General features: G+C 38.1%; 1 protein-coding gene across 2 annotated transcripts in view; it reads left to right on the top strand.

The window, feature by feature from the left end:
- ELOVL6 (ELOVL fatty acid elongase 6) overlaps positions 1 to 11,504 on the top strand; it is a 135,588-nt gene extending 124,084 nt beyond the window's left edge. For both annotated transcript variants that reach the window (XM_065877698.1, XM_065877697.1), the window contains one exon: positions 9,111 to 11,504. In XM_065877698.1, the coding sequence (XP_065733770.1) occupies positions 9,111 to 9,535 (425 nt within the window). In that variant the 3' untranslated portion in view covers positions 9,536 to 11,504. The remainder of the gene's footprint in view (positions 1 to 9,110) is intronic.
- The last annotated feature ends 631 nt before the right edge of the window (positions 11,505 to 12,135 follow it).

Genomic DNA, 12,135 nt, shown 5'->3' with positions numbered 1-12,135 from the left:
TGGTGTCTTATCCACTGCGCCACCAGGGCAGTCCCTATTTTTACTTTTTTGAGGAACCTCCATATTGTTCTCCATAGTGGCTATACCAATTTACATTTGCACCAACAGTGTAGGAGGGTTCCCTGATGATAGTCATTCTGATTGGTGTGAAGTGATACCTCATTGTAGTTTTGTTTTGCACTATGAGAAGTAATAATGTTTAACAGTTCAGTAGGGAAATAAACTAATAGCTCCTGCTGAGTGGAATAGGGCACCACCTGTATTATTCCAACCACAGCCATCAGAACTTTAAAAGTCTTTCCAAGATCCAGCATTATCTGACCTTCCTTTGTATGAGATGTTTTAGGGCATCCTTGAAGTATGAGGGATAAGACAAGGGTAAGTACTAAGTTCCCTTGTGCTTAATTAAATTTCAGAATAAGAAGAGGGACCACCTAGATCTCCTTGTTATACAAAAAGAAGTCAAGTTCGAGTTCACCAAAGGTCATGAGGGATATTGGTTTTTCCCATATCTGAAAACCACAGAGATAGGAAAAAGAATGAAGCATCTGCCTGCATAAATCCTGTTTCTGTCTCACATGGGACAGAAACAGGATTTATGCAGGAAGATGCTTTTTTTTTTTTTGGACTCATTAATGGAATCAGGTGTATTTGTTACTGTGCTTGCTCTTCATCCATTTTTACGTAAGTGTTCTAAAGTATATTTTTCAGAATCCCTAGACTTTTAAGAGAATCACTGCAGATTAATAGCATCTACCTGACTGAGCACCATTCTTGCTTCTATAATATGAATTCTCTACCTTAGACACAGTGATCTTTTGGATAGTCGAAATAGCTCAGATGGGAGAGCATTAGACTGAAAAAAACAGTGGCCTTTTTCTTCAAGGGGGATAATATTAATAAAATTTTGGATAGATCCTGGAAAGCTTTTTCAAAGTTAATTCCATAAAAATGTGTGTCATTCTCAGTTTTTTATCACTTGATTCATTGGTACCAAAATATTCCTATTATCCTCTTCAGTAAATACAGTAGAAAGTAATTTTTTTCTCTTTTCCTATTTTTGCTGTTTATTTAATTTTTTTTAATTTAATTTTTATTTTATATTAGTGTATAGTTGATTTACAATGTTGGGTTAGTTTCAAGTGTACAGCAAAGTGATTCACTTATAAATATACACATATCCGTTCTTTTTCAAGTTCTTTTCCCAAATAAGTTATTACAGAGTATTGAGTAGAGTTCCCTGTGCTATACAGTAGGTTCATGTTGATTATTTATTTTATATATAGTAGTGTGTATCTATTAATCCTAAACTCCTAATTTATCCCTCCCCCTGCCTTTTCCCTTTGGTAACTATAAGTTTGTTTTCAAAGTCTGTTTCTGTTTTGTAAATAAGTTCATTTGTATCATTTTAAGATTCCACATATAAGTGATACCATATGATATTTGTCTTTGTCTGACTTACTTCACTTAATATGATAATCTCTAGGTCCATCCATGTTGCTGCAAACGGCATTATTTCATTCTTTTTTATGACTGAGTAATATTCCATTGTATATACACATTGTATATATGTACCACATCATCTTTATCCATTCCTCTGTCAATGGACATTTACATTGCTTCCATGTCTTGCCTATAGTAAATAGTAATAGTGCTGCAATAAACATTGGGGTGCATGTATCTTTTCAAATTACATTTTTTTCTGGATATATGCCCAGGAGTGGGATTGCTGGATCATATGGTAGTTCTATTTTTCATTTTTTAAGGAACCTCCATACTGTTCTCCATGGTGGCTCTATCAATTTACATTCCCACCAACAGTGTAGGAGGGTTCCCTTTTCTCCATACCCTCTCCAAATTTTTTTTGTGTGTGTGTGGTACGCAGGCCTCTCACTGCTGTGGCCTCTCGTGTTGCGGAGCACAGGCTCCGGACGCGCAGGCTCAGCAGCCATGGCTCACGGGCCCAGCCGCTCTGCGGCATGTGGGATCCTCCCGGACAGGGGCACGAACCCATGTCCCCTGCGTCGGCAGGTGGACTCCTAACCACTGCGCCACCAGGGAAGCCCTCCAGCATTTATTGTTTGTAGACTTCTAAAAAATTTTTATTGGGAGTATAGTTGATTTACAATGTGGTGTTAGTTTCAGGTGTACAGTAAAGTGAATCAGTTATACATATACATATTCCACTTTTTTTTTTTAGATTCTTTTCCCATATAGCCCATTACAGAGTATTGAGTAGAGTTCCCTGTGCTATACAGTAGGTCCTTATTAGTTATTTATTTTATATAAAGTAGTATGTATATGTCAATCCCAATCTCCCAATTTATCCCTTCACCCTCTTATCCCCTGGTAACCATAAGTTTGTTTTCTACATCCGTGAATGTATTTCTGTTTCAGTATTGAGTATTACAGAGTATTGAGTAGAGTTCCCTGTGCTATACAGTAGGTCCTTATTAGTTATTTATTTTATATAAAGTAGTATGTATATGTCAATCCCAATCTCCCAATTTATCCCTTCACCCTCTTATCCCCGGTAACCATAAGTTTGTTTTCTACATCCGTGAATGTATTTCTGTTTCATAAATAAGTTCCATATATACAATGGAAGATTACTCAGCCACAAAAAAGTACAAAATAATGCCACTTGCAGCACCATAGATGGACCTAGAGATTATCATACTGAGTGAAGTAAGTCAGACACAGAAAGACAAATATATGATATTGTTTACATGTAGAATTTTTTTTAAAAAGGGTATTGTTTGTAGACTTTTTGATGATGGCCATTCTGATCAGTGTGAGATCATACCTCATTGTAGTTTTGACTTGCATTTCTCTAATACCTATAGTGATGTTGAGCATTTTTTCATGTGCTTTTTGGCCATCTGTATGTCTTCTTTGGAGAAATGTCTATTTAGACCTGCCCATTTTTTGATTGGGTTGTTGTTTTGATATTGAGCTGCATGAGCTGTTTGTATATTTTGGAGATTAATCCCTGTCGATCACTTCATTTGCAAATATTTCCTCCCATTCTGTGGGTTTTCTTTTCGTTTTGTTTGTGGTTTCCTTTGCTGTGCAAAAGCTTTTAAGTTTAATTAGGTCCTATTTGTTTATTTTTGTTTTTATTTCCATTACTGTAGGAGCTGGATCAAAAAAGGATTTTGCTGTGATTTATGTCAAAGAGTGTTCTGCCTATGCTTTCCTCTAAGAGTTTTATAGTATCCAGTCTTATATTTAGGTCTTTAATCCATTTTGAGTTTATTTTTGTGTATGGTGTTAAAGAATGTTCTAGTGTCATTCTTTTACATGTAGCTGTCCAGTTTTCCCAGCACCACTTACTGAAGGGACTGTCTCTTCCCCATTGTATATTCTTGCATCGTTTGTCATAGATTAATTGACTATAGGTGTGTGGGTTTATTTCTGGGCTTTCTATCCTGTTCCATTGATTTTTTGTGCCAGTATCATACTGCTTTGATGACTGTAGCCTTGTAGTATAGTCTGAAGTCAGGGAGCCTGATTCCTCCAGCTTCGTTTTTCTTTGTCAGGATTGCTCTGGCTATTTGGGGTCTTTTGTGTCTCCACATAAATTTTAAGACTTTTTGTTCTAGGTCTATGAAAAATGCCATTGGTAATTTAATAGGAATTGCATTGAATCTGTAGATTGCATTCAATAGTATAGTCATTTTAACAATATTCATTCTTCCAATCCAAGAACATGGTATATCTTTCCATCTGTTTGTGTCATCTTCAGTTTCTTTCATCAGCATCTTATAGTTTTTGGAGTACAGGTCTTTTGCCTCCTTAGGTAAGTTTATTCCTAGGTATTTTATTCTTTTTGATATGATGGTAAATGGGATTGTTTCCTGTATTACTCTTTCTGATCTTTTGTTGTTAGTGTATACAAATGCAACAAATTTCTGTGTATTAATTTTGTAACCTGCAACTTTACCAAATTTATTGATTAGCTCTAGTAGTTTTCTGGTAGCATCTTTAGGATTCTCTATGTATAGTACCATGTCATCTACAAACAGTGACAGTTTTACTTCTTCTTTTCCCATTTGTATTCCTTTTATTTTTTTTTCCTCTGGTTGCCGTGGCTAGGACTTCCAAAACTATGTTGAATAAAAGTGGTGAGAATGAACATTCTTGTCTTGTTCCTGCCCTTAGAGGAAATGATTTCAGCTTTTCACCATTGAGTATATTAGCTGTGGGTTTGTCATATATGACCTTTATTATGTTGAGGTGTATTCCCTCTATGCCCACATTCTGGAGAGTTTATCATAAACGGGTGTTGAACTTTGTCAAAAGCTTTTTCTATTGAGATGATCATCTGGTTTTTCTTCTTCAGTTTATTAATGTGGTGTATCACAATGATAGATTTGCAAATATTGAAAAATCCTTGCATCCCTGGGATAAATCCCACTTGATCATGGTGTGTATGATCCTTTTAATGTATCGTTGGATTTGGTTTGCTAATATTTTGTTGAGGATTTTTCTATGTTCATCATTGATATTGACCTGTAATTTGTGTGTGTGTGTGTGTGTGTGTGTGTGTGTGTGTATCTTTGTCTGGTTTTTGGTATCAGGGTGATGGTGGCCTCAGTTTGGAAGTGTTCCTTCCTCTACAATTTTTTGGAATAGTTTCAGAAGAATAGGTGTTAACTCCTCTGTAAATGTTTGGTAGAAGTCACTTGTAAAGCCATCTGGGCCTGAACTTTTGTTTGTGGAAGATTTTAATCACAGTTTTAATTTCATTACTTGTGATTGGTCTGTTCATATTTTCTATTTCCTCCTTGTTCAGTCTTGGAAGTTTGTACCTTTCTAAGAATTTGTCCATTTTTTTCTAGGTTGTCCATTTTATTGGCATATAGTTGCTTGTAATGGCCTCTTATGATCCTGTGTATTTCTGTGTTGTCAACTGTAACTTCTTTTTTATTTCTAATTTTATTGATTTGAGCCCTCTCCCTTTTAGTCCTTGATGAGTTTGGCAAAAGGTTTATCAATTTTATCTTTTCAAAGAGTCAGCTTCTAGTTTCATCGATCTTTTCTATTGTTTTCTGTATTTCTATTTCATTTATTTCTGCTCTGATCTTTATTATTTCTTTCCTTCTACTAACTTTGGGTTTTGTTTGTTCTTCCTTCTCTAATTGCTATAGGTGTAAGGTTAGGTTGTTTATTTGAGATTTTTCTTCTTTCCTCAGGTAAGACTGTATCACTATAAACTTCCCTCTTAGTACTGCTTTTGCTACATCCCACAGGTTTTGGATCATTGAGTTTTTGCTTTCAATTGTCTCTAGGAGTTTTTTTATTTCCTCTTTGATTTCTTCAGCGATCCCTTGGTTGTTTAGTAACATATTGTTTAACCTCCACATTTTTGTGTTTCTTAGTTCTTTTTTTTTCTTGTAATTGATTTCTAATCTCATAGCATTGTGGTCAGAAAAGATACTTGATATGATTTCAATTTTCTTAAATTTACTGAGGCTGGCTTTGTGGCCCAGCATGTGATATGTCCTGAAGAATGTTCCATGTGCACTTGAGAAGAATGTGTAGTCTGCTGCTTTTGGATAGGATGCTCTATAAATATCAATTAAGTCCATCTGGTCTAATGTGTTATTTAAGGCCTGTGTTTCCTTATTGATTTTTCTCTGGATGATCTGTCCATTGATGTAAGTGGGGTGTTAAAGTCCCCCACTATTACTGTGTTACTGTCAATTTCTCCTTTTATGGCTGTTAGCATTTGCCTTATATATTGAGGTGCTCCTATGTTGGGTGCATATACATTTACAATTGTTATATCTTCTTCTTGGATTGATCATTATGTAGTGTCCTTCTTTGCCTCTTGTAATGGTCTTTATTTTTATTTTATTTTGCTGTACGCGGGCCTCTCACTGTTGGGGCCTCTCCCGTTGTGGAGCACAGGCTCCGGACGCACAGGCTCAGCGGCCATGGCTCACGGGCCCAGCCACTCCGCGGCATGTGGGATCTTCCCAGACTGGGGCACGAACCCGTGTCCCCTGCATCAGCAGGCGGATTCTCAACCGCTGCACCACCAGGAAAGCCCAACGGTCTTTGTTTTAAAGTCTATTCTGTCTGATATGAGTATTGCTACTCCAACTTTCTTTTGATTTCCATTTGCATGGAATACCTTTTTCCATCCTCTTTCAGTCTGTATGTGTCCCTAAATCTGAAGTGGGTCTCTTTTAGACAGCATATATACGGGTCTTATTGTTGTATCCATTCAGCCAGTCTATGTCTTTTGGTTGGAGCATTTAATCCATTTATATTTTAAGGTAGTTATCAATATTATGTTCTTATTGCCATCTTGTCAATTGTTTTGGATTTGTTTTTGTAGGTCTTTATTTTTCCCTTCATTTTTTGGTTCCCTTCTCTTGTGATTTGATGACTATCTTTAGAGTTGTATTTGGATTGCTTTTTCTTTTGTGTGTGTTTACCCATTGCAGATTTTTGGTTTGCAGTTACTATGAGGGTTTGATATAGCTGTCTATATATAGACAAGATTGAAATTAAGAGACAAGCAACTTAAAACAAATGCATTTCCAATATCCTGCATTTGTACTCTCCTCTCCTTTTCTCGTGATTGCTCATTTTGACATCTTATTTGTGTGTGGATGATTTCCTACCTTTACTGTGTTTTTGCCTTTACCAGCAAGCTTTCCCATTCGTAATTTTCCTGTTTCTAGTTGTTGCCATTTCTTTTCTGCCTAGAGAAGTTCCTTTAGCATTTGTTGTAAAGCTGGTTTGGTGGTGCAGAATTCTCTTAGCTTTTGCTTGTCTGTAAAGCTTTTGATTTTTCCGTCAAATCTGAATGAGCGCCTTGCTGGGTAGAGTATTCTTGGTTGTAGTTTTTTTTCCCTTTCATCACTAAATATATCATGCCACTCCCTTCTAGCCTGCAGAGTTTCTGTTGAAAGATCAGCTGATAACCTTGTGGGGATTCCCTTATATGTTATTTGTTTTTTCCCTTGTTGCTTTTAATATTTTTTCTTTGTCATTAATTTTTGTCAGTTTGATTAGTATGTGTCTCAGCGTGTTCCTCCTTGGGATTATCCTGTATGGGACTCTCTGCACTTCCTGGACTTGAGTGTTTCCTTTCCTACGTTAGGGAAGTTTTAGGCTATAATCTCTTCAAATAATTTCTCAGGCCCTTTCTCTCTCTCTTCTCCTTCTGGGACCTCTATAATGCGAATGTTGGTGCATTTAATGTTGTCCCAGAGGTCTCGTAGACTGTCCTCATTTCTTTTCATTCTTCTTTCTTTATTCTGTTCCACAGCAGTGATTTCCACCAATCTGTCTTCCACCTCACTTATTTATTCTTCCTCATTTATTCTGCTAGTGATTCCTTCTAGTGTATTTTTCCTTTCAGTTATTGTACTGTTCATCTCTGTTCTTTAAAGCTTCCAGCTCTTTATTAAACATTTTTTGTATCCTCTCAGTCTATGCCTCCATTGTTATTCCAAGATCTTGGATCATCTTTACTATCATTACTCTGAGTTCTTTTTTGGGTAGATTGTCTATCTCCATTTCACTTAGTTCTTCTGGGTTTTATCTTGTTCCTTCATCTGGAACGTATTTCTCTGCCATCTCATTTTGTCTAACATTTTGTGTTTGTGGTCTCCGTTCCTCAGGCTACAAGATTGTAATTCTTAGTTCTAGTGTCTGCTCCCTGGTGGGTGAGGTTGGTCCAGGGACTTGTGTAGGCTTCCTGGTGGGAGGGACTGGTGCATGTCCACTGGTGGGTAGAGCTGGGTCTTGTCCCTGTTGTGGGCAGGGCCATGTCAAGGTGTGTGTTTAGAGGTGGCTGTGAGGTCAGTACAACTTTAGGCACCCTGTCTGCTGATGGGTGGGGCCAGGTCTTGGTGCCAAAATGGCAGCCTCTGGGAGAGCTCATGCCAATGAGTGTTCTCTGCGGTGTCTGCCATCAGTGTCCTTGCCCCCATAGTGACCATAGCCTTGTCCCTGCAGGAGACTCTCCAAGACCAGCAGGTAGGTCTGGCTCAAGCTCACATGAAACCAGTGCATTGCCCTGGGTCCCAGTGCAGGTGAAATCTTGTGTGCACCCTCCGAGAATGGAGTCTCTGTTTCCCCCAGTCCTGTGGAGTTCCTGCACTCAAGCCCTGCTGGCCTTCAAAGCGAAATGCTCTGGTGGCTCATTCTCCTGATGCCAGACCCCCAGGCTGGGGAGCCTGATGTGGGGCTCAGAACTCTCACTCCTGTGGGAGAACCTCTGCGATATACTTTTGCAGTTTGTTGGTCGCCCACCCAGCGGGTGTGGGATTAAATTATATTGCAAAAGTGCACCTCCTACCGTCTCATTGTGGCTTCTTCTTTGTCTTTGGGTGAAGAATATCTTTTTTGGTAGGTTCAAGTCTTTTTTGTCGATGGTTGTTCAGCAGTTAGTTGGGATTTTGGTGTTTTTGTGAGAGGAGGTGAGCTCAAGTCCTTCCTCTCTGCCATCTTGTCTCTCATCCCAGAATAGCCTTTTGTTTAAATTTTACTTTCCTAACTTCCACATGTCAAGGCTTCACACTTTATTGGGAGCTTACAAAGATATGTTTGTTTTTAAAGAGTACCTTTATCATGGACGAAAGAAAAGTGTCTTTTTACTACGCCAGAGAGGCCTAAGAACATTTTGCTGGGCGCTTGAATTCTAATTTGTTTCTCTTGATTAATAAATATCATTTGACTCTTCCAGGTGATATTTCCTAAAATGCATGGCTGAGTTGGAAATGGACAACACGGTTACTATTGTCCCTTCCAAATTAAAAATTAATATGATTTCGTGCAAAACACCTTTCTGAAAGTAACATTTATTGAGCGCTTACCATGTGCCAAGAGGGCATGTTGAGTATCCTATTTAATCCTCAGATAATTTCAAACTATTATTATCCCCATTTTACAGATGATGAAATGGGAAAATAGGATAAATAACTTGCCCAGGGTCCCTGAGCTAGTAAATATCAGTCCAGGAGTCTAACCCAGTCCATCTCATTCTCAAGTGCCAATTCAAGACATCTACCTTCTTGCAGAGATAATAGATTATGGTTTTGTTATGGTCAAGGGGCTCATGTCCATTTTTTTTCTTTGTCTTTCAGGAGATACAATATTCATCATTCTGAGGAAGCAGAAGCTGATCTTCCTGCACTGGTACCACCACATCACTGTGCTCCTGTACTCCTGGTACTCCTACAAGGACATGGTTGCCGGGGGTGGTTGGTTCATGACTATGAACTATGGCGTGCACTCCGTGATGTACTCTTACTATGCCTTGCGAGCAGCGGGTTTCCGAGTCTCCCGGAAGTTTGCCATGTTCATCACCTTGTCCCAGATCACTCAGATGCTGATGGGCTGTGTCGTTAACTACCTGGTCTTCCACTGGATGCAGCATGACCAGTGTCACTCTCACTTTCAGAACATCTTCTGGTCCTCACTCATGTACCTCAGCTATCTTGTGCTCTTCTGCCACTTCTTCTTTGAGGCCTACATTGGCAAGATGAGGAAAACAACGAAGGCTGACTAGTGTCGGAACTGAGGAGGAAGCCATAGCTCAGGGTCATCAAGAAAAATAATAGACAAAAGAAAATGGCACAAGGAATTACTATGGTGCAGCTAAAACAAAACAAGACATGAGAAAACACACAACCCAAAGCAGCTTAGGGATAATTAGGTTGAGTTAACCCAGTAAGTTTATGATCCTTTTTGGGTGAGGACTCACTGAGTACACCTCCATCTCAAAGGACTGCTGCTGGAAGACCCCATTCCCTCTTTATCTGTCAACTCTAGGACAAATGAGAACAAAAGTGGGCCAGAGGCAGAGAAAGAGAAGGCAAACAAAAGCTATTAACAGTATATGAGAAAAAAAAATGTATTTACTAAGTGTTGTTATATTTCTCTAAGGATCAAAGAAGTTTACTTAAAAAACTGTGCGAACCCATACACACAATCCTTTCTAATCTTTTTTGACACTAAACTGGAGCCAACAGAAAAGATAAAAATGGAAGAGACACAGGGTGTATATCTAGAACAGTAATGCTTTTGAAAAAATGAAAGCCTTTTTAAGAAAGGTTGGCAGTTGTAGCCCCCATGAGAAAAGATGTCTTAATCACCCCCTGAGAAAATGGATATAAACAACTACATTTCAACTAAGAGGCTTGTTTCCCTTCCTCGCACAGCCTCAGTCTAGTGAGTTTGCCAAAACCAAACGGGGCACAATATTTTTCCAGGGTTCTTCCTGGGAGGAAGGAAATAACGCAGCCCAGTTCCTAAAAGGGCAGCCCCATCTCAGAGCATTTCTGATAGTTTAATTCCTACGCCTAAATGAGGTAGGAAGCATTATCCTTTGTTCTGTTGCCTCAGGCTTTCAAACAGAGGAGTAAATACAGAATAAAAAAGATACAACTCAAATGATTTGAAAAATCGACTCTACTACCTGTAAAAAGGTGCAGCGCTGTACCGTTCTTGAGCTGGGAAAGAGAAAAAGACAGTGGGAAAGGAGCCGAAGATCAATATAATAGACAATAAGTATACCCCTCCCTCGGTGACTTCACACATATTCATAACTGTCAAATGAAACCCTGTGGTACAGTCCATATTTTCTATATTTTTGTGAATTTCAAACAACCTGCAGGGCTCTTCTTGATCTTGGGTAAACACTGTGTTTCTGCATCATCTGCATTTGCTCCCTAAGGCAATGCAGAGGTGTTTAAAGTGCCCTCTGCTGGTCGAGTGGAGATACTTTGACAAACACACTTCATGGCAAGTTTGGCTGGAACAGTTGACAACAAAGGGCCCCTTTATAGACTTATTCTTCAAATTTTAAATGATCTAAAATACTCCCCATATTTTTGGCCAAATCAGAAGACATTCTTCCTGCTTCAAGTCAGCCTCAGAAATTTTTTTAAAAGGGACTTTTGCTCTGGAACTCAGAAAATCGATTTATTAAGAGCCATATTCTTAAAAAAAAAAACAAAAGCTAGATAATATAATATCTGTAATATTTCAGTCCTTCTCAAGCCAAATAAATGTGTAAACATTCCTAGTATTTCAAAGAAGCAATTATGTCAAGTTGTTCAATGTGATATAATAGTATTCGCATTGGTTAAGTAGCTTAAGATTAGACAAACTAGATGAAAAAATTAGGGGCCACTACACTGCATAGATTAGACACACATAACCACACGTATAGGCACACAGATGAGGGGTCCACCGAACTTCAAAGCCCAAATGAATAGAAACACATTTTCTGGCTAGCAGAAAAAGAAGCTGTTGTTTATCTTTCTTGCTTTATTTGAGAGTGTACAGAAAAGGGATTTTTCAAATTATTTTTATATTATTTTAGCTTTAATTGTGCTGTCATTCATGAAACAGAGCTGCTCTGCTTCTCTGTCAGAGATGACAAGGGCTTTCTCAGCATCTCGTTTATGTGTGGAATTGAAAATAATAAAATTTTATTCCATTCTGTGTGAATGGTCTGAACCATGAACAAAGAATCCGTGCAAACCAAGTCATGACTGATGGGGTGGAGGGCGGGGGGTATGCAGGGAAGGGAAGCTGTTACACCTGTGTTAAATTATTGTGAACAGTCTATGATGTCTTGACGTTGGTTCATAGATGAATTGATGGAGGAATGTATTATTTTTAGGGCAAAAACTGACACGAGCTGAAAAGATAAGGATCTATTAGTTATAGCAGGACCTAAGATGCAAATAATGTTATTTTGAGCTTTGAAAATATATGATACTGTGCAATAAGCTTTTTTTCTTAGAAAAAAAGCAGAATAATTAAAATGAGGAAAAGGCCAAATAACAGTTGACTTAAGCTCTAACTGGCCCTTCAGTTAAACTCAACTCTGGTTGATTTAATTATTTAATCCATTGATTTATCAGTGATCCTTTAATGCAGGTTAGAATAAGGAAATGAGCATAGACCTTAAATAGACCCTAAATGATGCTTCCAAAGCACTTTCATCTTGATACAGGTTCATACTTGTGTTCCCTTGTGAGATAATTTAGAATTTTTGTTTACAGATTGAATGTCTAATAAATAGTTTTAAAATTAGGTAAATATATCTAAAGGCATTTCCGATGATTATCATGGGAGGGAAAAAGGAAACACACCTGT

The sequence above is a fragment of the Phocoena phocoena genome, chromosome 5, assembly GCF_963924675.1.
Source record: "Phocoena phocoena chromosome 5, mPhoPho1.1, whole genome shotgun sequence".
Taxonomy (NCBI): Eukaryota; Metazoa; Chordata; class Mammalia; order Artiodactyla; family Phocoenidae; genus Phocoena; species Phocoena phocoena.
Note: the sequence above shows the minus strand (reverse complement) of the source record. Positions and strands in the feature narration are given on the sequence as shown.